Source organism: Galleria mellonella, unplaced genomic scaffold, assembly GCF_026898425.1.
Source record: "Galleria mellonella isolate WM207_F2 unplaced genomic scaffold, CSIRO_AGI_GalMel_v1 utg74, whole genome shotgun sequence".
Taxonomy (NCBI): domain Eukaryota; kingdom Metazoa; phylum Arthropoda; class Insecta; order Lepidoptera; family Pyralidae; genus Galleria; species Galleria mellonella.
Window position 1 is genome coordinate 3,214,059 of NW_026442147.1, and position 26,286 is coordinate 3,240,344.

General features: G+C 31.0%; 2 protein-coding genes across 2 annotated transcripts in view; one reads left to right on the forward strand and one right to left on the reverse strand.

Moving 5' to 3' along the window:
• The window catches only part of LOC113515999 (short-chain dehydrogenase/reductase family 16C member 6-like), a 58,337-nt gene that overhangs the window by 3,594 nt on the left and 28,457 nt on the right, over positions 1-26,286 (forward strand). Inside the window, exon 2 of the mRNA XM_026900326.3 lies at positions 15,942-16,358. Coding sequence (XP_026756127.1) covers positions 16,052-16,358 — 307 coding nt within the window. The 5' untranslated portion in view covers positions 15,942-16,051. The remainder of the gene's footprint in view (positions 1-15,941; positions 16,359-26,286) is intronic.
• LOC128202063 (uncharacterized) lies at positions 21,900-25,408 on the reverse strand. The gene is made up of 2 exons (XM_052900997.1): positions 24,588-25,408; positions 21,900-24,063 (listed from the first exon to the last, which is right to left on the reverse strand). The coding sequence occupies exon 2, from the start codon at positions 24,056-24,058 to the stop codon at positions 22,187-22,189; it is 1,872 nt and encodes a 623-aa protein (XP_052756957.1). The 5' UTR covers positions 24,059-24,063; positions 24,588-25,408; the 3' UTR covers positions 21,900-22,186.

The window sequence follows — 26,286 nt, forward strand, 5'->3', positions numbered from 1 at the left end:
CACGTTAGATGCAACGAAAGCGGCCTAGAAACTTTTGACACCAGAGGGCGTCACCCTCAAACAAATAGTTTATTTTTTGAGATGATAATCGGATAGTATTTCCGCTTGCGTTAACAATATACGCTGAAGAAGTATCAATGAGGAGTGATAAATGAGGATAAAAAGACAGTTTAGTTAGTTCGTCGTGATTAATTCACCTAGAATTAAGCACGATGGTTTCCAGGGGGACCGCGAGGAAGTCGACATGATATGGTATATTGTTAACATTGGGCTTGATGGACCCCATTACTAACAATCCATTCACCCCCAATAGTAGTATTACTGCAGGGAGTTGCCTCGTCTGCCTTGAATAGAAAAATAGGAGTAAATTATTGCGGATAAAAAAGACTGGAGTCAGAAAACATATTTGACTGACCTCAAATAATTAGAATAAGGGCAGAAAGATGATGATGACATTATTGATTAGATCAGAAAGAAGGCAAGACTCCAGAACTGAGTACTTTGTTTTTGATACGACTGTACAAACGTGCCTTAAATACACATACCATATTTATTATAATTTTGCGTTTTGATTTGGTTTATTTACACTAATTTCAATAAAAGAATTATTGTAATTGGACCGTATTTTTTTGTATACCTATATATCTTTGATAATTATGCACCAGTTTACTGCTCCGTTAATTTAATATGAATTTTATCACGTTTGTAAATAGTAAATAATATAACATTATTTTGTTCCATATACTTGATTCCAATCGTATTATTATTAGTATTATAATACCAGGTGTATTCAGAGTTTAATAAAGAGTAAATGCAAAACTTGGTCAAAAACTATTAAAACTATGATATCACTTTGTGTGATTATAGCAGACATGCCAATAATTAATTAATAAGTGCTCAATCGCGTATGTCGCGGACTTCGGACTTATTGCATATTTGACAGACACTTTGAAGAAATTTCACAAGTGTTCCATTTTTTAGATTTGAATACGAGACAAAAAACTTAATTATGACCTGTTTCAATATAATTTGAATTAAAATGTAAACAAATAAATAAATCGACTCGATCAAAATACAATGTGCTGATATCCAATAGTTAAATTTCAATATGATTATTTCAATAAAACCTTTTCTTAGAGTTATTTAAGAGGGCGCATACCACAATACTAGCAGCATCTAGTGGATCACCGTTGTTGCTAATATGTATACTAATTTTATTTTGTTATTATTTTTTATATATGTATAGATATAAATTAAGATATATGTAATAATATATATAATATGGTTTATAAGTGACTGAAATCAACACGATCATTTAGGTAAACTACGATAAAAATCTGAGGGCCTACTATGAAATTTCGAGGTCGAACTAAACATAAATTTGATGTTAAAATTACATAATACATACCGTTTAAAAATAATATAATATCGTTCCTTTGAACTTTTATGGTAGGATTTATGACGAATGAAATGTTAAACTCTATTTATTGAGTCCGAAAATTGGGAATTTAATTTCATGGTAGACCCTCAGGTTACCGGTCGTAGTCACGACTAAATTAATGTAGCGCTGTCATGCCACCGCTTCATAGTTATTGCATTGTTTCTCGTCTTTTATGAACCATAAATCGTACTACGAAATTTCATATACTGATTCATACAGGAAAAGCCGCCATGACCACCTAGTAATAAATAAGATATATATTTAAAAAATTCTTACATAAAAAAACCGATTTTTATTTTATGCAAAACTAGTACTTATAGGATTAGTTCTACAGGATTAATTAACAAATTTTTTGACTAACACACATGTTAACATGTTAGTCCTATAAGTTTTTTTAATGGGTGATAATGGAATAGTAACTCTACCCACGCTATCGGTATACACTGGTGGGGTGCCAGTGAAGGATGACAGGTGAGGATGAAGCAGGTCAATTAGCTCATGGGACGGATCTAACAAGAATTGTTCACGATGGTTTCCAGGGGGAACCACGTGTAGGTAGGCCTGATAGGGCTATACCTGATATTGCTAGCAATAGGGCTGTCAAACTCCATTGCTAATAATCCATTTCTCCCCCCAGTCCTATAAGGTGTCACATTAATCTTACATCATAAGTGTGAATATCAACTAAGATTTGTACTTGGCAAGTGCGAAAATCTTGACAATTGACGTCATAATAGAAATACAATGAATAAATATTTAATTGATATGAATAAAAATAATTTTAATCTACTGATGGTTAAGGTTGTCGAGTTCAAAATATATTGGAAATATCATTGTCAACAATCTCTTGTATTTACGTACTTGTTTTTCTTGTAGATCAATAATATGCCAATCATTTAATTTTACACAGAATATATGTCATGTTTTCATAATTACATGCAAATATAAAATCTTTGTACCGATGACTACGCAAAACAAAAAAGAATTTTTAAAATCAATTCAGAATTGACGGAGCAATCGGTGGGCATAGGTGAAAAAGTGTGTCGAATGGTCCCGGCATAGAATAATAACAATAATAGTCAGAGGATGAGTTGAGAGAGTTAAGAGATGTGAGAGCGTTTCTCTTAAAATATCACCAAAAGAGTGATTGCGGTTGACAACTCGCCTGCCAAGCGTGGCAACTACCGACATAACCGCCCTTACGGGGGAGGTCTATGTTCAGCAGTGGACAGTTAATGGTTGATACGAGTATAATAATATTAAAAAATTGTAAAAAATATACAGAACTTTATATATATATAGCTATATATTTATCATCAACTGATATACTATTCAAAAGCGCATAAAAAACCACTTGGCATATTACACGCTCCAGACCTAAAATGAGTGGTAACAAATAAATGAGTGGTAACAAATAAATGAATCGTATACAATTAAGATTCGCAACTACACTTAACACAAACATTTTAGTATATGCCCGTCGATTAAAGATATAAACAGCATTGTCTATATAATAATCATAAATATATAGAAATAAGTACGTAATTATATTTATTGCAAAAATATTATATACGAGATGAAAGTGTAAAAGTGTGGGTGACATCTCAATTATCTGTCAATTTTCAAAAACAATTGATTATTTAAAAGTAATCTGCTAACGAATTAAAACGCTAATTATAAAATACGTTGCATATAAAGTTACCATTAATATCTTTGCATCTATTTCATATTTCGCTTCGAAATTTTTCAAATTCCTTTTTGCCACCAGAATTCAATTTTTCATTGACAGCTTAACAAGAAATACATTATTAAGGTTTTAAGTTTGATAACAGAGTACTTTTTAAATAATCAACCAGAAATCATTTCATTCATTAAATTGTTTTTTGAAAATTGACAGATAATTAAGTCACTTTAACTTGACAAAGTAACACTTTGTCAAGTTAAAGTGATGAACGATCTTAAAAGGATTGTAGGCGACAAAGAAAACCAGGAATGGAAATTTATGTATATTAATAGAAGGAACTTAGAAGGTTAGGGCCGTGAGGGGAAGCTAAAGAAACAATAGAGTTTGCGCGTCAATTTCAAACTTGGTAACAATATATAAAAATAATATATGTGACTCGACAAGGATGCCAATGATTTTGATTTAAGCCTGTATAATTATAAAGTAAATTTTTTTTTGTAATATTAATAAATATTTGTATTTAAAGGGGAGTAGTACTCTAAAGAATGATGGCAATGAGTTCATTGCTTCTGATGGCCATCATCTGGTTTAATATCGATGTTTGCGCAGAGTTAGTCGGAAATTTAAATATAATTTATTTATAATAAAATAAGATTAATTTAAATAAATATAAAGCCTAAATATAAATAAATAAGTGAAGACGTCTAGCCTGCATCGTGTTACCGCGTGCTCGGCAGCCGCGCCGCCGCGCCGGTCAGCCGCTTGTCTGCGTGCTAGATTTTGAAATGGTTCGGAAGGACGCCCGGTCCGCGCCGCTGCGCCACGCCAGCCTGCTTACTAGTGATCATCTTACGATAATTCCGATTTTTGTATAAAGCCGTATAATATTTAAACAGTTTCCAAAATTTATAAACTTTTACACACTAATTACATATAACTGTATATACGTATTGACATTAATATAACATCTCATTTATATATTAATTTCTAATTAAATTACAACGGTTTCTACGAATATAGATAATATTGTTTAATTATATTGTATTTAGACATATCTATCTATTTGTATTTATAGTCAGCTTCAGTAGGACAATGAAAATCTAAATGAATGAAGAAATAATTGTTCCGATCACAAGGCAGTCAGCTGATATTTTATAGTTGTAGAAATAAAATTCGATCATTTAATTGAATTATCTTTTTATAATATTAATTCTATTTACTACTATATTTAATATAGAGGGTATTTCTGTAACAATAACAAATCGATAACTTCTCATTACGTTTATTATATTTTTTTACATCTATTAAAACAGACTATATAAATATGACATTTTAATATTTTTATACGTAATTTCTAATTACAATAATATTAATTTTAAACGTTCGCGGTTATGTATAAACATATAAATAATCGCGAATATGTATAAACATATTTTTAATTTTTCATCGCGTTAAGTCCCGTTAGTTTATATAAAATATGATATTATTAATAATTTTATTATTAATAATGGTCAGTCTCATGATTTTAAAAGTGAAAGTGGGAGAGAGAAAGCAGTCGCAAAAAACCTCACGTCATACACCTAGTTAAGTACCGAAATGCGGTGCCGTCGCATTTTTTGGGCCGAAACAAGAAGAGTCGCATCCGAAGCGTGGACATTGGCACTTGTAACCTAGATATTAATGACCATCATTCTTACTTAGTTTTGAGATATCGTTGCAATCGCAGTTTTTTTTTAACTCTAAGAAGAAAGTTATATTTTCCTGCCAAAAGTAACACTTATCTACTAATAGTAGCAGAAAGAACCTCGAGTATATGTTTTATGCATATAAAAAAATATTGAATTGAACATTGTCTAATTTAATTTATTATTATTATATTTATAATATAAAGAACTGACAACTGATGGAGAAGAAAGGTTCTTGAATGGTGACCCACGCATTATATTGACAAACGCAGTGTAGGACGACTCCCCACTAGATGGAGTGACGACCTTCAATGCATGCAGCGAATCAGTGGATGCAGGTGGCTCAGGACCACTCCTTATGGTAGTCTATGGGGGAAGCCTATGTTTAGCAGTAAACAAATAATGGCTAAGACGTTAATGATGATGATTTATATATTTAATGATGATGATGATTTATATACCAAAAATATCTGAGAAAACTTTTATTTGTATTTGCTAGAAATACAATTCATTTTTAATGAGTATATATTATATTTACGACAGGAGTTTCGGTTCGTTTATCATCGCATTAATATATCGTTTCCGTTATTATTTCAAAATCCAGTAATATTAACTCAGTTATCAACAATGTATGCTATTTGGATATATAGCTAGCAATGCTTACTGTTTGATGATTATGATCAATGATGATGATTATTTGATGATAATGATTTTCAGGGGGAACCACGTGGAGGTGGATTTATTGAGGTATATTACTAGCAATGTACCCCTTCCTTTCCTGTAGGTGTTGTAAGATGCGACTACGGGAACTTAATGGTCGAGGGATAGGCAGCAGCGTCATTATTAAAACATCACTAAAGACTAATTCTAGTTGCTAACCCGTCTGCCAAGCGTGACAACTACTGGCAAAACTCGCCTTAGCAGTGGGTAATTAAGGGCTAATAATAATAATTGCTTGCAATGGGACTGTGAGACCTTATGGGTTTGTTAGCAACAATCCCTTCCCCCTGCCCCGATTATAAAATGTAATATTATTTTTACGTACCTGTAATAATACTTTTATATTTTATCAATAATTAATACTCGTACACCCATTGTTAAACCTGTAGCTTAGAACTTGTAGCTAATAACGGTCATGCTGTATTTAGACGAAGTATTTTTTTTTTAAACAATTCTAATATAGTTTCTTTTTTGCGTAGAAAGAAATACTATGTTTTAAATCTATGGTTTTTCATAGATCTATCTAATCTACGGTTTTAAAATAGTTTACAGAAATTTCACTATTATAATTATATTAAAAAAGTTAAATTGCTTAAGACCCCAGTTCCTATCCTTAATGTATGTAATCGGCCCATTTTCGTCCTGACTGTACCTGCTTTTTCCAAATTATCACGTATTTTGTTTCCAAATTACGCGATAATTAAAGCAGGTCAAATTATAAAGTGAAGGGTGTTCTCTTTTCTAAACAAATGAAAAAATTTCTAAAGAAAAAAATTAAACTTTTTGTTTGTAATGTATAAAGTCAAAAATAACTTAGCGGATTTAAAAATTTCTTTCACTCATAGAAAGCTATAATACCGTTTTTTTTTTAATAAAATATATGGGCTGTAATTTTTTTAGTCGTTAATCTTTTGATATATGTAGTTTCAACGGTAAAGGCGGTCGCCTTTCTCAAAAATCCATCATGTCTATGATACAGTATCTAGGAAGTAATTAGACCAACAAAAAATTACTTTGTCCATTATAAATGTCCAAACATTCTGTTTACTATTTGGGTGAAGGTTATTTATTTGTGACATAGGTACACTCATTGCTTACATTTCGTAATTCTTCCAATTGCTGAGCGCTCATCCATTATAATGAGAACGCACCATTATCTATTATTTGGATAATAGCAATTTTTTAAAAGAAGTTCTTAGCAAATTTTGGAATACATGTCTCTTTGTTTATTATATTACAACTTTTAACTAGAGATAGGCTCTTGAAAAAGGACTGTATATTTTACGAAATAATAAGACGGTCGCTGCTAGTGGTAGAGAAAAATATAATAACTGAATGATGACATTGTCAGATATCGAAAAACAAAAATATAAAATTAAAAAATTTACTCTAAAAAGCGTTTATTTATACATTATAGTTATTGTGCGTTCTGCACAACAACTATAATGTAATGTTACAAAAAAAATAACGGGTTTTAAATAAATTTTTCAAATAAGCAGATAGTTTTGATTGAGCGAACTCTATAGAGCTGTAGTATCTATAGTGTGGTTGAACAGATGTTAATAAAACGTAAACAATTTGATTGTATCCATACAGTTCTACAATTTAATTCTATCATACTACAGACGGTATAACAAAATGGATATTTTTGTTTCTTTAAGCCTATTGCAGTATGATTTTAACAGAACTAAATGAACAAAAAGTTCATTTACAATTATAAAAATAAAATTTAGATTTTAAGGTCCAAAACAGATATGAAAAGTCCGTATAGTTCTATGATTTAGTTCTATTACATTACAGACAATAGAACAAAACGAAATTTCGTGTCTATTTAGTCTTACTATCTGCAATACGATTTTATTAGTACTAAATTGAACAAAAAGTTTTTTTTATATCTTACAGAAGCACTCCAAGTGATACATTAATAAATAGAGACAATGTAATTAATTAATCTATTTTTTATTTATACTACTGTTGAACATCAGTAGACTATCTTATGGTCGAACCAATTATTTGATTACATTTTTAACAAATTCTATTGAAACGAATTATAAGTACCTAGTTTATAGTAAACATCTAATAACTCACTAAATTGCAACATACAGATGATGCAGTGTACATCTATAGTCTGTAATGTGTATGATGTAGTGTACATTTACACTCTGTAATCTCAAAAGTTAAGCAGTTTTTAATTAATAGTAAGTCACAGAGTGGGATGGTTGATGTGGGCATCATACATAGCATATTAATAGTGTTTCCTATTACCGGAGATGGAGTTACTGGAGTTAGTCGGAATTTTATTGATACAGTGTTGGTATTAGTTAGCTTCTTATTGGACTCTCTCTCTTTTTTATTGGGATCTCTAAGTCCCTAGTATGATACTATTACACTACGGATATAGCCTAGGTCACAATACTTCCATCTGACAAAAAAAAAAGGCTTAAACAAGTAGATTTTGCTCTAACCTATTTCAATCATGAATATACTTAATTCCATTAAAAATATTTGAATTCAGAATAGTATGTTTACAAGCAGATTATGCGTCGCAACAAGTAGTTCTTTGTTCATCAGATAAAAAAAAAATATTAGCTTCAATAATTCTAAAATGAATATAGGGCCAACACGAGATTAAGTCCTAAATAAAACTAAGGTAAAAAAAAGTTCTAAAGTCGATTACGAAAATGATTGTGAAAATCGGTTCGTATTAGTGTCAACGTGTAAATATAGTCGCAAAAGATAAAGTACGAAGTGAGTGCTAATTATAATATTGTTAAGTATAATACTTGAGTATAGCGAACAGTCATTACTTCAGAGCGTAGTGATAGATAATATAATACTTTGCATAGTAGACGTTTGGCGCGAACTCCATCAATGCACCGAGCATGCATGCAGCAGTGTTGGGAGTTCGCAAGTTTGTGCAATTCGCCAGCTTGCATTCACCGAGTGACGCTGGCGTGTTGCAACACCACTGGATGTATGAAGGAGCAAACTGCATCCATTCGCGTTCACTATGACATCTATTTGATAAACTTTCCGCTGGATTGGACAAGATGTATGGCGAAATTGCTCGAGTGCAGGAAACACGACTATATTGTTAGTATCTTCCTCCGGTACCAAATGGGGTACGTAAATGTTCGTTGCAATTGCTGATATAATTGTAATGAATGACATTTTGTATTGATGTAATTTGTAAAGAGTTTTTATAAATTTACTCATATCCCCTTTGACAATATATTTTTCTTTCAATGGAATTTAAGGAAAAGATAATCAAGTTTTTTTCTCAGAAATTAGCACAGAAACATTTTCTAATCAGTAACAAATCGAAACATTCGATGAATTAATAAATTTTTAGGGTTCCGTACCAAAAACAAAGGAACCGTTATGGCGGGACTTTGTCTATCCGTCTGTCCATACGCCTGTCACAGCTTTATATAGCAGTAATTACTAACGCTATCAACTTGAAATTTGGAATAGTTTTACATATTATTTGCTTGCATATATTGCAATCAAACTAATTGAAACAATCTTATTATTTTTTATGCTAGGGAGGTCATAAAGGATACTCAAAATTCGAAATTTACCTACAAGTCCAAATGTAGTATATAAAAGGGGGCTTGCAAGAAAAGGAATATTCTTCCGTCTTTATCTTCAAAGTTTCTGGACCAACAAATCTGAATAATTGCAGTTTATATGTGTATGTGAATATTGGTAGAAAAATAAAACGATGTTTCTAGCTAGATGTTTTTGATAAATTATCAAAAATCACCAAAAACAAAGCTTAGTCATACAGTCCAACTTAACCACTTATAGTCCAGAATAAGAAATTATAGATTGTACTAGCAATAATAATACTATTAGACGTCTGTTTCAAATGAGAAATGCAATGTGCAGGTAATGTTATCTCATATTTATATATTTTTGTACGGAACCCTCGGCGTGTGGGTTCAACTCGCGCTTGACCGGTTTTTTTATTTGTACTACAATTGAACATTTTTATTTTCTTTTATATCAGTAAACTCTTTTATGATGGGGCCAATTATTTGTCTGTTTATATTTTTAGTAAGTTTTATTGATTAAAACATACCATAATACCATTTTTTTATAAATATCCAGCAATGTACATTTGTTATACTTCAAGATGCAGTATCGATTGTCAAAAAAACAGGATTAAAAATAGTCAGCCAATAGTAACTTTCGGTTGATGCATACTTTTTTGAATAAAAAAGTAGCGCTATATTTTTCAGTGTTTCAAATAATTTTATAAAAATTTTCTAGACACAATAAAAATTGTTTTCTACTGTATTGTAAATTACATATTGTATTCAAGTTATACAAATGCGTTAAAAAGTTTAGCGGCTAGTTGTAATGGCAAGAAATAGATACTAAATTATTACTGTATTATATACGCTGTATTAAAGAAATTTTAAAAGAACTAGGACTGATTAAAAGTTGGCACTGAATTTCTCCGATTAAATAATTAACCTACATACCCCATGTCATAAATTATTTGCATATAGTTATATATATTATTAATCAAAACTAATATATTCGAAGTTGTAAAACAACTAACACACAAATTAAAAAAAAGTCGCTAATCAATTTCTCCAATGATGGCATTTTTATTTAATTTAATAATCACATTTACTTCTACATTCTGTCCAGTCATTTAACTATGAACTATACTACAATATTTTTTAACAATATTATTATAAAATTACACGTTTTTCAGTAGCATTTGAATGTCATATTCCTATATATATTTATATATTTTGCTTCAACCATAAAAAGCTGTCGTTACGATTTAGAATGGTTTAATAAAACTTTATAGCGTCGTATGCTTTCAATGGAATGGAAAGCCATTGAAAATACAGGAAGTATTCAAAATAGTATTGCAATAAATTGTAAACTGAATTGTTATTATTGTATAAATCTAAAAATTATAATTTAAATATTTATATGATTTATTATCTGGCTATACTTGTTAAACATATCACTTTCGTTTATTAATTTTTTGTATGCTTCATACAGGAAACTGTCAGTGACAAATAAACTGTTGATTGTTTTGCAGTCGATGTACTTTCTTCTCTCCTTTCTCCCCGTTCTCGAATTTGTTAGAAATATTGTCTTTTGTCTATATTTTATTAATCATTATTTACTTTTTTACTTGTACTGAATACTTGTAATAATAATGCAATAATAATTATTAATAATATGTAATAATAGTGCAATAATTGATTTGGTTATTTTTATTTGTTTTTCATTGTTCATTCAATTTGAACACGAGCCCAACAATGGTCTGATTACTTTATAATATTTCATACTTGTGTTCGCGTGAATTAATGTTATAGCTAATTACCCTGTATGTTAATCTAGGACATGGTTTATTTGTATTCTAAATTTTAATTAAATCCGTTCAGTTAGTCGGTTAATGAAAAAATTACATAAGGTCAAAATAAAAAATATAAACAATACAAACTTATCATATTTCTGTTTAAAAGAACAGATCATGTAAAAATCATGGATTACTTTGCGATATGTTTATATATTTATATTGTTCTTTCTATTTCATATCATACATTACTTAGATATTAACTTTATAGATGTTAACAAAAAATTAAATGAATTGTAGACCACATAAATTACTTTATTTTTTATTCAACCGTTATAAAATCGTATATTCGATATATCAATCCCAGCCGTAGGCTGCTGTAAATATAAATTATGTAATAATATTCTACTTATTATAGGCATTTAAGTACATAAATTTATTGCAAATTTTTTTTGTTCAAAACAAAATAATCAACTTTAATGGCTACAAATGTCTATTATTTTTCATATGTAGACCAATGTCAGAAGAATGTTAATTTCATTTTGTTCTTTGGTTTTGTAAACAACTTACCACAAATAATTAGGTAGTTACGTTTTTTGAGTTTTAAAATTACTGACAAAATACCTATTTCGAAATGTGTTCTTAAATAAAGACAGAGCGACGACCTCAAATGTGTTGGAGATTTAATATAACGCAAATGGTTTGGAAACATTATATATTTGTACTATGTTTACTGATAATGTTACTTTGTTATTTATTTAATAAAAATAAATAATAAATTAAATATATTTACATCTGTCGCGCAATGAGGTGGTTAGAGGCATTTGTCGATATTGCCACTGTGGTGAACGTAAAGTAACGTGGTTTTTTATTCACGAATATTGTATATTTTTATAGATATAGTTATAACTTAATTAATTTGGATTTAGCTCATGACATCGGCCACTAACACGAATTTAAATCGAAGTTATTCAATTACTCACGTTTTTGGTACAATGTATATAAATATAAGAATTTTATTTACCCTGATTTATACATTTCTAGAAAATTCTTAACATATTTTATTTATATTGTTTCTTTAATCGACAATACTAATTACACGAAGTAAAATAACACTTAAAAGTATTATCGCCAAATAACTTCTCAAGAAATAAAAGAGAACTAATTCAAATATGGCATGGCCTAATTGGATAAAAAATATAAATAGATTAACATAGACACCTAAATTCAATAGATTAGATACCTAAATTTCCACCTATTATGTAAATGCTGACCGTGTGGTTCCGGCTAATAGGCCATCCCTTTCTTTTCTGTGGATGCCGTAAGAGGTGACTAAAGGAACTTTATATTAGACGGAATGGCAGCAGCGTTTCTCTTAAAATATCTCTAAAAGCCTAACTACGGTTGCCAACCCGCCTGCCAAGAGTGGCAACTACTAGCAAAACTCCCCTTATGGGGAAGGCTTATATTCAAGTTGTATGTAAGTGAGGCGTTATTCACTTGGCTATTTTGGTGTATTGACCGGACATCTAAGTTTTGTTGATACTGTTGCTCGAAGTATTATAGATATATTATAATTACATGAATCTATTAACTTAGCAAGGTCAATATATCGAAACACCAAATGAGTTGTACAAATAGATGAATAACAGTATAATTTCGTGTTGTGCAATGAATCTTTACGTGTAAGCATTACCTGTGTCCTCGACTTTGTTCACGTACTTAAATACGAGAAGTGTTAACTATTGTATTCACTCGTATTTTTATGTCCAATATATTAATATTTTTTTATATAATAATCCTAGCACGTAACGTCCCGATTATTACTGTACTCCTATAGTTGTAAAGGGGAGAAAAGTCAATGATATACGGGGCCAAACTCTAGGGACAATTTATACGAAAATCATGTACTTGCTTACCTCTGTTCCATTTGTGTTTATACTATCAAATACACGTAGCTGTTCTTGCATGGCTGTGTTTCGGTCAGAAAATTTAAACATGGCATCCATTATATTCCATTTTAGATCACGACATCACTTAACATCAAGTGTGATTGTGGTCAAATAAACACGAATTTTATGATAATGAAAAAATTACCGAATGCGAAGATACTTTAGCATAACACGCTATCCTCATAAATGGTAACTAGTATAAGGGGTACTATAGGTGTCACAATGTATTCTCTAGTGTTTATTATCTAAATAATTATAATAATATGAGTTAATAATAATAAATAGTTAAAAAATAATATTCAGATCCTCAATTCAGGATCAAAATAACGTGCATTTGTATAAAATCTGTATAAAATATTTACGATTTCAATAAAATTTGGTATATATATAGAATAAATACCGGAATACCAAACCCACTACCGTCCGGTGTTAAGTCCGCTATATGTACATAGTTTCATTGTCCATTAAAATTTAAATAAATAAATATATTTATTTGCGTCTTTGATTCTTTTGATGCGTCTTGTATATTTACGAATACATTTATTCACTTTTATAATTAGTATTCAATTTTTTTAATAATTATAAATTAGACGGAGAAGTAAATAACATGTTATTTTAAATATAATAACGAATAGATATGATGTCAATCTCCGAAAATAATAATTGTGTAAAAACAAAATTTATATACGAATCATATTTTTGCAACGCAGTTACGTCGAAATAAATATATTTTTTTATGTAAGCATAATTTTTTGATGTCATGAGATTCTTTCTTTTCATATCATAACTGGAAAACACTTAATTCTGATGAATATGAAATAAAAAAATTGTAATATTTATGTATCAAATTCACTTAATAAATGTAGGTTTAATTCCTTTTCAAGAGCGTATTTGTCAAATGACTGGTGACAATGACGTCAAGCTGACGATTTCAAAATAATAATCGGAATCAGTGTACAATTAACGGTTAGGTTTATTTTTTATACAACTTAGAATGGCAAACAAGCTGACGGCCCACCTGATGAAAAGTGGTAACTGTCGCCTATAGACATAAACAGTACCATGAACATAACAGAGTATACTGTTTCGCCCATGATACCCCCCATGCGTTGCCATTCCTGAGGACTCAGGTGTTATTCCTCTGTATCCAGTAAATTCACGCCATATCCCATCCTTCAAACTGAAATACAGTCATGCAAACACAACTGCTTCACGGTAGATTCACGAATGGGACAGAGGTGCCCAAGCAATCGACTTTTGTACAAAGTCTTTCTTTGGTATATCATTATTAGCGTATATAAGATTACTTTTCAGGGAGATCTTCATCTTTTATAAAAGAGCATATGACTATGCAATACGCTACCCATTGACATAAATGTCTAATAAATTTGCTTTTTTTAAAAAAGTCGACGAATGTCTAAAGATCATATCTGAAGAAACTGTGAAAGTAGTTCATCAACATCATCATCACCTTTGATCTCTATTGTTGCTTTATTAGTATTATAATATACTATCGTATTTGTATGTATGTTTTATGAATTATATTTGTATATGCAAAGTAATATTTGTTTAATGTATTCATGTAAGTATATTTATATAATCATAATGTGCAGTAGTTCTCCATTGTATGTATTATATAATTTGTGAGTCAACATATATACTACTGAAACTGTTTATCTACAAAAATTTAAAAAAAAATTTACCGTATATTTTTGTTTTGCTAAAGGTTGTCTAGGAGAGAATGCATTAAGTCAGTATTTTATTTATTTATACTTTTGCACACATTGAAAAATGTCTACAAGGCCGACTTAATGCCTGATGGCATTCTCTACCAGCCAACCACCATATATTAATATTTTTTTGTAATGTTGTCAATATAGAATAAATAAATAAATAAATACGGTTGATTGGTAAATGTAGTTGATTTCAGATAAAATATTTTATAAAATATCTATTAAATTTTCTGCATTTCATTTCTCTTTCATATTTTTATTCTTCTTTTTGAATTTGACCTCGATAACCTGTTATTAGTACATAGAACATTTAATGCCTTCATATTGATCACTACCTTGTTAATACTAATATCTATTTAATCAACTAAAATCTTCAAATATTAGCAAATACTCTAGTCTGCAGTCTAAGTTAGCATATTCGGTCATATGCATAGCGCTGTATAAGTCTATATATATGCAATGGTTACCGCTTTTCATCGAATGGATCGTCAACTTCTTTGCCATCCTAAATTGATTAAAAAATATTAAAACTTTGTTTATTTTTAGGAGTTTATTTAAAAAAAAACATAAACTCATATAATACTTATGTATGTAAGTTACTACATTCTAAAACTAAGATATATGTGAGCATAATTATATTTTATGTAAATTAAGCAGCATGTTAAGTTTGTGCGGTGAACCTAAAATAATATTGGATATTTGCCAATACAATACATTTACGAGTAAAATATGTTGCAGTATATGGTGTTGTTAAAACAAGCATATATTTTCTTAGAACAGTTATTTTTTTTTAATGAAAAATAAGCCACATTGGAGGCCATCTATAACAAAGGCGCACTATAAATTTTCTCAAATCCATTCAGCAATGAATAACGTACATTCAAATATTTAAACATTCTAACATCTTTATACACTTTGCATTTATATCCAGTAACCTAACTTGGGATTATAAATAGTCTCAATATCAGTTATATATAATATCAAAAAACTTGTAGAAACTTTTCGGCTATTCTCCGATGATAGACAACAGTGATAACATTTCTGCCACATTGACTTATAATATGCTTGACAAAATTTGGACATATCGAGTATTAACATATTCATTTGACTGACAGAACGGCGGCAGTCCACAAAAGACTGAATCTATCTCATTGTTAGTTACAGTTGTGAGTATAGAATAAAATAGAAATAATTTCTATTCGACTTGTTTACAAGCTCTTTTAAATCATATTTTTTTATGATTCTACTTCTGGATTCGGAATGTGGTTATCTGCTTAGAACTTGAACTCGATAGTTACTATTTTCAACTCATTTATATTTTTTATATCTACCCATTTAGCATTTTAATGCTTTCAGGTAAACACAATAAATACAACCAGTTTTTTTTTTCTTTACAGAAATCAGCACAGAGAAGACGTTAAACGGCAGTGAAAGGTGGCGATGTGAAAAAGTGATGCTTAGTGTTTTGTTTTCGTTGTAAAAAAACTAAGTAACATCAAAATTCAAAATGTCTACAATTGCTCAAGAGTACATGAATGGCGAGAGACCTGGGCCTTTAACTAGGGAGATTCCCGAGTGTATGAGAGACAAATACACCGTCGTGCAATCCATTATAGATCTTATAGTGTTTGTTATAGTCACGATAGGTTATATAATTAGGGCCATATATAGATTTATTGTGGGCTATCAGAAAAAGGACCTGAAAGGCGGTGTTGCTTTAGTGACTGGTGGTGGTGGAGGCTTGGGCAGCCTCATAGCGTTGAGATTAGCGCGACTCGGATGCACCGTCGTGCTATGGGACATAAATAAACAAGGTATGTAATCTACTATAGTTTTTATGTTTGCGTATTAGAAATATTTCTAAATAAAATAAAAATACTTTTAATCTAATTTACGCTAATAAAGCCGCTAGATTCAGCCAGTCACATAATCTAAAAATATGAAAGTTCGTAAAAATAATTGTTATATAATTACATTTAAATGGTTGATGGGATAAAATTGGATAAATAGATAGAGTATAAGTATACTGGATTAACACGCAATACTTTTCATCCTAATTCACGTGAGACAACCGGGAGAATATGGTTGGTATTATAAATGTGTGTTTATTTCTTTGATACCAATACAAAATCGATCATCAAGTTTGGCATACACGTAGCGATTTGGAGCGAAGAAGGACGTAGGTTACTTTTTGTCCTGCTCATTAATAAGTCCCGGCCACGCGAATAAAGTCACGAACATGCCTAGTTACAAATAAGTAATACGTGTTTAGCTTAGGTATCACCATTTCTAAAAACGTCATCTCTAATAGGTATAAAATAACTTCATAGGGACCTTATTCTTATAAAGAGACATTTTTCAATTTTTGTATGGATTTATAAATAAAAAAAAAATTGAGCTTATATATTTCATAATTTTCAACTCCACACAACAGGTTCTATGCATTGAGCTGTAACCTGTAAATTTAATAGAGATGATATTTAGAAATAGAAATAATATTTTTTTTTTTGCAAGAAGAGAAGGGTTCAGAGTTGGAACCAGCTAGTCATATATATTCATGAAATAGATTTGTCCTTAATTCTCCAATACTTTACTATTAATTTATTGTGACTTTGCTCGCTTAATCAACACTTATCGTGGATACACAATAAATATTATATGAGAATCAATTATACATTCACTTAAAAAAAAATAGTAGAAAAACCCAATAACTGCGCAAATAACAACTCATATTCTAAAATTTGTGTGTTGAGTATCAACACCCATGAGTTATTAGAATACGGTTAACATGTTTTAATAATATTTCTATTTCAACATTCATATTTACGCAAATTTCTGAGAGAAAACAATTAGTTGGTCGTTAATAAAAGTTATAGAGTCAAGGCTAAATATTAAATTCAATGTTAAGTTACGCAAATGCTTCCAATGTTCAAGGTTATTAAGCGCTTTTGAGTAATAAAATGGAGCGATTAAAATTTTATTAATTTTATTAATATTAAGTCTAGATTAATGACAAATATTAAACATAAAAAGACATTATTATTTTATTTAGTCAGACGTATTATTTAATCGTTCATTTGACATGGGTAGTGATCTAAAAAATAATCAGGTGCGAATCAAATTCCCCTCGTTCGTTCGTCGAATACATTAATATTTTTTAACTTAATTCATTTATTATATTTCATCATTATCATTATCATGTGGGCTTCTCCTCATAAGGAGTGGGGAGGGGGTTAGCTGCTAGTTGCCGTGCTTGGTGGATTGGCAACGCAGTTTGGGTTTCGGTAATATTTTACGAGGGATGTTGCTGCCCCCATTTCTCGACCGTCCACGGGAAAGGAAAGTGTGATCCATTCTATGCCGGGACCACATGGCATTATTATATTTGTTCAATGGTAAACTCCGAATTATGGACTGCAAATTTGGTGAGTTTAACTTGGTCTACACCAAAACCTCTTGCAATGATACATAAATAATAAACAAATTTCAGCTTGAAATTTTATATATCATCATATCAGCCATTATTTGTCCACTGCTGAACATAGGCATCTGCTCATAAATTGGAAAATTTTGCCAATAAATGCTACGCTTGACAAGCGGATTTTGGTGATGTTTTGAGAGGAACGCTTCTGCCCATTCCTCGATTCTTAAGATTCCTTAGTCGGCTCTTACGACACAAGAAAGGAATGGGTGGAAGTGAGCATATCATGTGTTACGTTTGTCACATTTATTATATTCGACAAATGCATCTGACTACCACATGTCCTCATGTGCGTTACAGTCGTGAGCATATTTATTTTATATTCTATTATAAGATTGTTTTTCCGAACCAAAATAAGTAGAAGTCAAAAGATACTACCGATGCTCAAAAGACTGCATGTATTTTTAGTCAATATAATATAATCATAGATTATATGTTATATAGATATAATCATGCTTTCGTCAATTTATTGTAGTCATACCTTCCATTATACGCACTCACGTAGAATGCTAATATCATAATTAATGGAAGTTATTCGATGACATGTGTGCATGTTTCAACCCTAAGCTATTGTTAAGTTATATTTGAATGACTATTATGAACCTTTTAAAGATATTCATGCAGATAGCTAGGTGCCTTGTTATGCACTAATATATAGTACCATGTTTATAGTAACACATAATTCTATTAGATAAGTAACGATTTTTCGAATTTGAAATGATTTGAGATAATTTTTTACAAGAAAAACCTAATAATTGTCAGCTTTATTGGTGTTGAACTAATGTTTCTCGGAGATGATACAGAATAAAATTACAAGGTTTGGAGGCATACTTTTTTATTATTTATTATTTTATTATGACACTTAGAAAGGCAAACAAGCTGACAGTTTATCTAATAGAGAGTCGATATATGTACCTACAATATAAAAAAAAAATATAAACTTTGGGTTTGCTGGAAGAAAACTCTATCAGAGTTAAGCTCGCCTTTGTATTTTTGTTTACCTCTGTCATATTTATATAACTATTGTGTACAATAAAGTATTAAAATAAATAAAAATAAACTTTTTTTTATTTTAATACTTAACCACTATTTGAGGAAGTGGATGGTGTTTTCATGTTTAGGTACTTATTTATATGTATGTTTACATTGACATATTTTTGTTCTTTATATCTTTGATGGGTACTAAATTTTTTTGTTGTTTTGAAATTTTAAAAATTGACTTTATAGCATAACATAAAAAAAATGATACAGATAACAAAAATTAATAATACAAACACAACAATTTTGTAACGTTGCCTAGCAACGTCACTCATAACTGAAAAATAAAACCTGTCATCCAACCTCATTCGACTGTCAACATCGCCTGTGTCGTTAAGTCGCTACGTGTGTACATACGCACATATGCACTCGCTCATATTCATAAACATGCGAAAAACATTAACCTTCGGCAGTCAAGTAAAAAGCATGAACAATGATTGCGCAGCTAATGTACTTGCACAGGGCCGATATCGAATGATACTGATTTTTTGCAAAAAGACTGATTATTAATTATACATTACTATAGAACACTTAATTAAAAAAGATTAATTTTCAGTAAGACGTTGGTACTGTTCAGTCGAATAATAATTTAATTTTTCAATAAATTGATTGTAGGTGAAATTCGTTTCAGAGTTTAGAGACATAAATTGTTTTATAATGAGCTAAGATATCGCATATGATACGTACAAAAATATACATTCGAACATCGAACTCGATTGATGTCTAATGACGTCAATTGTGTATTTTGGTGTAATTAGAAGTAAATTTATATAATGATAAAAATAATATTAAAATTTAACTAATAAAATAATATTGAACTTGGTTTATTCTTGGTTTTAGGTATAAAACCTATACTTTTTAAATTAATTATTAGTAGAAACACAAATTATAAAAAAAAATTTACACTTGCATTAGTATACATTTAAATGCAATTTTGTTACAGTTTTATAAGTAGAAAATATTTAAATTAAATAAACACAATTAGTATTTGATTCGTGTGGAGATAAGCAAAACATGCACTATGTGTTCATAATTACTTAGTGAGTACTACGCAATGATACGATGAGATGGTTTCTCAACGTAAGCAAACTCGGGTCTCACGCACTAGCGTTATCTTTGCAAATCTTGCCGACTATTCGAATGAATTGTTGCAAAACTACCATAATATTGCAATAATGCAAGTGAGTATATTGAGTATATCATAATTCATAAAATACACAAAGCGGTACAAATTTATCACATACTTATATTATATTGCAATATTCAATATTATATTCGCATATTTATCTATAAAATTGTTAAGTACCAGTTTTAGGTGTGTCTTTAAGGCAATTTGTAGAATTTTTGATGAGAAATAGTGGATATAGTAACAGACTAATGTAGTTTACCATCTTAAAATACGTATATGATACATATCATACCATGTATTTTTAATGGATGATAATGAAATGGTAACCCCATCTCTCATATCGTCTGCGCTAACGGTATACGTTGGCGAGGCACCACTGAGGGATGATAAGGGAGAATAAAAAGTCAGGTCCGTTAGCCCATCGTGATGAATAGATCTGGAATTCAACACGATGGCTTCCAGAGGGGACCACGGGGAGGTCGACCTGACAGAGTATATTGTTAGCAATGGGACTGGTAGTTCGCATTAATAACAATCCCTTCTCCCTCACTACATGTGTTGCAATAAAATTGTTAGGAGTTGAACACCATTTTAATAAACAATATACGTTAAGTCATGAACTAGTAAAGATGATCATAGATTATTGTGTAGAAAGATATAATACAATCACCGATACCATATAGTACCATACCATTGATAATTGATACTGCTAAATTATATTAGTAGTTACATGCTATCAAAATATAAGCAAATAAATTCCTGTTTGACAAGGAAGTGGCAAGTACATTATCTCTGTAATAATATTAAACAAATCACGTGGTAAGCAAAAAATCGTATATGGTAACTGTGAATCTTGTTATTGCTGATCGAAGTAGAATAAGAACTTATATTATTTTCGATTGAATTTCAAATTTTAGCTGGTATCCTTCTATATGAAACAATCATTTTGTTTGTTTTGATTTATTTTAAAGGATGATAATGAAATGGTAACCCCGCCTGCGCTAACGATATACACTGGTAAGGCACTAGTGAGGCATGATAAGTGAGAATGAAAAGGCAGGTCAGTTAGCTCATCGTGATGAATACACCTGGAATTCAGCACGACGGTTTCCATGAAGGACCACGTGGTGGTCGAACTGTCAGGATATATTGCTAGCAATGGGACTGGTAGTCTACATTACTAACAATCCCTTCCCTCTGAATCAATGGGATAGGTATAAACACTGTACGTACCATTACTTACACTATCATATAAGTACAATTCTTCTACCCTTACATTCTACAACATGATTATACGGAGTTTATTACACCAACTTATAGTCGTATGGCACGACGTAGAAGGTAAGACTATATCGCTTTAAAAATTTTACTATATTAGCCATATACCAGTGATTGACACGTAGGTATATGTAAGGTAGTTAACAAATATTAGCTCTTCATATCTGAAGAGTTTTCGTAACGAGGCCTAATGTTTGGTTTATTCGGTAAGGCCAAAGTTGGTTTTGAAATATGTGATCGTCGTCATGAGGATGTCCACTGATATCATAATTCCACCATAGAAAATCACAATATTGTGGTCCCCGAAGGAAATAGGCGGCCCATAGGAAGGGCAGTCCCATTTTGTATTAACAGTGATTTACAAATAGTAACGCAGTATCTCAGCCATAAATGTATTACGCCTAGTTTTTACGATAGTGGAGAGAAAGTTTTTTCTACTTTTGTTCTGCTCGTAGCTAGAGATGGGCAATCCACCTGGGTGGGTTTAAAGTCTGGTGGGTAAAAACCGGGTGTTTTGGGTTTATTGGGTTTAAACCCCATAAACACCCAAATTTTTGGGTGTTTATGATTTTGTACTTCATCATCGTCATCTCAGCCGCAAGACGTCCACTATACTGGACATAGACAATATTATTATGCAGCCTACAGAATAAAAAACTTTTAATTTGATTTTGAGTTTATTAAGAAAGAGATGAAAGTAAAATGTAAAACTACAGTCAATCACTGTCAGATTCAGAGTTATTACAAGCGATGAATTGTATAGGTTCGATAGGCTCTATTTCGTCTAAACTGTTATGTTCATTTACTTGCTCAATGAAAGCTTCTAAGGTATTTTCTTCATTAAACTGAATGTCCTCGCATTCAGCTTTATGTTTAAGATTCCAGTTATAACAAATGAATGAAATTTTTTCAGTTCTTTCAGTTGTAAGTCGATTTCTTTTGTTATTATGTATGTAGCCTTGGATACTAAAGGAACGCTCAGTGGCTGCCGAAGTACAGGGAGCTGATAGAATACGAATCGCTACTTTGCTTAACTCAGTGGAACCACAAATACCTTTCCACCATATTAGGGGCTTAATGCTATCTAATGAGCTCCATACAAATCCTCTGGCCCAAAAGTTTTCTTTAGCTTTATAACACGCCAAATCTGCCATTACATTTGACAAACTTAAGTGTTGGCTTAAATTGTAGATAAACTCCATACCCTTAAGTTCTTCCTCTTGAGTAAGTTCGACTCCTAGAGTCCTGGGGTCTAGAATATATGCTGCAAAATGTATTGGCCTCATTGCCATATTGCATCTTGAAGATACTGATGTTAGAATCTGCTGTTTGCTTTCTTCGCTCAATGTCGAAATCTCATTTAATGCAAAACGTATCTTAGCTTGTACATCTCTAAATGTAATGTATGTGCGATGCAAACGATTCTGGTCGCTCTCTAAGTAAAATATGCTTTCAGTGACTGGTTCCAAAATACTTATACATTCCCCTGTCTTCGTCCAGAAATCATCACTTAGAATTAAATCTTTAATATCTCTTGAAATTACCACATCTTCTCTAACTGTTAATATTTGCAAAGCTATCTTATTTGCTTTCAAACTTTTTAACGAAGTAACATGACTTCCCCATCTTGTAGCACAAGGCAATTTTAGTGTTTGTGTAGAATCTTCACCCTGCCTTGATTTTATCAACAAGGAACTTAATCGTTGACTCCTTTTAACAGTTTTTATTATATTTATGGCTTGCATAATAAACACAGTTACTTCTTGTATCTTTACAATATCTTGGCACAACAAGTTAAGGATATGTGCACAGCAACCGAGAGGAACAACATGTGGATATTTGAGTTTTGTTAATTCGAATGCCTTTTGTATATTTCTAGCGTTATCGCCAATAAGTACAAGAAACTTATTTGCTCCATACACTTTCATTACTTTTTCAACTTCTTGGCTAAGGTATTCACTAGTGTGAGGATTACTTTCTGTATTCAAACTTTTAACGTATGCAGGTTGAGGTTTTGATATAAGAAAGTTTATTATTCCTTCATTTCTTAAATTAGACCAGCCATCGCACTGAAGGTGTAAGTAACTACAAGCATTTAGTTCCTCATTTAACTCAAAACGCATTTCTCTATATATTTTATCTAAGTATTTTGTCGCTAAAGCTTTACGTGAAGGTATTTTAAATTTTGGTTGCAATTTTTCGAAAAATTGTATCCATAAAGGATGTTGCACCATCGATAATGGCGTCCCTGTTACAAATATAGCTCTCGCTAATTCTGTTTTTATATGATCATCGGTGTCTTGAAACTCAGCATTTATTGTAGTGTTAGCAGACGACGAGGGGCTTATAAAAGAATCATTTGTCTCTATCTCTGACAGTCCAGACATTTTGGTTTTGGACGAGCTATCTTTTATAAGTTTCATAGAGTCTTTTAATGTTTCTGGAGATTTTGGACAAGTGATAAGATGTTGAAGCATTTTGGCAGCATTACTGAATTTGTAGACCTTATTACAAAGCTTGCAAGAAACAGACTTATTTGGTAAAGTACGGTAGTGCTCCCATATGCGTAAATCTTTAGGTCTCCCCATTGAACCTAAAAAAATGAACGATGATTAGTTGGTCTGACGAAAATTCAACAATAGAGTGCCTATTTTTTTACAATGATTATTTTTTGTTATTTACAATAAATTTATTAAAAAAATAATAAAATAAATACAAAAAACTTTTGTAAAATTACATCTCCTCGGAGGATTAAACGCAGACGCTAGTTTATTATCGTATTGTTCTGTATTTTTCTCAGCAACTTCTTTAATTCGATTAGGTACTTACGCATATTATGTTAAAAATAAATATCTAGTACACATCTTAGGCTATCCACCATTATTATCCAATGACGACTCTCAGCTAACTATGCACTATCATCCAAAATAAACGTGTATGGAAAATTTTATCCCAGTCGGTTGAGGATTGAGGATAATTGCATCAACATACGAACATACCTACATACTTTTATTTACATAACGCAAGCTAAATAAAAGCTTGTAATAATACATCTAATTTTAAGTTAAAATTGTTAAGTGATCATGATATAATTGTATCATTCAAAAATCCACTTACCTTTAATTATTTCTTGTTAAGTATAAATATTATTTCAAATCTGCTCCCTTAATATGCACTTTTTTACTGCTTTTCCTACCTAACACGTTACCAGGAAGTCACGTTACCAGAGTCAGAGTAATAGTGAACACGTTTGACAGTGATTGTCGTCGCCTCATATTCAGCGTCGACGAATAGGGGAATCCCCAGTCATAATGTATTGCATGCGTGGCGGTCTTACTTCAAATCCATAAACAAAGAGATAATTACAGAACTCGATACTAGATGGCGCTGTTTTTGTTTGAAGAAAGTTTGCGGGCTAAAATACATAGAATTTCATCAATGACTTCCACAAAGAACAACATTTCTGTTTTTTCTAAGTCCGTATCTCTTCCGTATATTTCATAAGATATAAGCTTGGGCTACATTGTTATGCAACGTGATTTTGTCGCTGTCTTGCTAGCAGGGTTGACAGATATACGATTTAAATCGTACTCATACTATTATTTGTCTATTTTTTAATGTATGATCGTAAAGATTATGATCGTAATTCGCACAAAAACATACGACTTTTTGGTTACCTGGCAACATTTTTATTATGAAACGAACATGCTCACATCATCAGTCACATGCAACAATTTATTGGGGATTTCCCCTTCACATCTGGCAGTCCTGCTTGCTAGAATATAGGTAAGTCAGCCACAGTTACTGACGATCGATATTTAAAGGGTATTGTTTTTGTGCTAAATATTTCATAAAAACGTTATTTAATACTTTGTGGATTATTAATTTAGTTGATAATCACTGGAAGTAAAATGGATGCTAATTTGAGAGATCAAGATCTTCGTATAAAACAGTTAATGAAAGAAAATCTACGTAAGTACTCTTTTTATACCTAGGTAGGTAAGGTATAATAAACACAAAAGGTACTTAGATCGCGTGTGTTTGAAGCATTTATTCTAATAAATTTAATTTAAAATTGTAGAAAGAAAAAAATGTCTGCCAAGCCGTAGCCGAAGCCGATCTCCAAATATATTTGGCGATAGTGAGACCCAGTGTCCAGATGATTTACCCAGCGTCGTCGCAACAAAGAAAAAAACGAGGATAAAGTAAAAGAAAATTTACTGAAAGAAGAAACAAACTGTTCTAAATGCTTAATTTATGGAGAAGAGGATAAAAGAAATGAGTATTTCGGACTGTTAGTGGCTCAAGAATTTAAATATATACGGCCATGTGTGCGAACGAGGTGTTATGAAGAAATTTTAAAGTATCTACGGGAAGCAAAAGGCCAACATGTTGATCAACTGCAACATGAAAACACTGAAAATTAATTACTTTCATTTTATTATATATAGATTTTTAAAATTTCCTGAAATATTATTAGTTAACGTTTTATTTAATATTGTAGAATTGATCAATACAATTTATAAAAATAATTTATTGGTATTACTTACATATTTTCAAAAAAATACGTAAAAACCTATTTTTTTGGGTGATTATGGGAGTTTATGGGTGTTTATTGGGTTTTTACCAAAGCACCGGGTTTAAACCCGGTGCTTTGCCCATCTGTACTCGTAGCTCCTGTGAATTAGTATCCATGCAAAGATTAAGAAATACCGTATTATTTAAGACGCATTAATAAAATTTCTTCTTTCCGTGACTGATTGCGCTAAACTATCTTGACTTGCTTGATTTGCCTTGACATTCAGATACAGCTCTG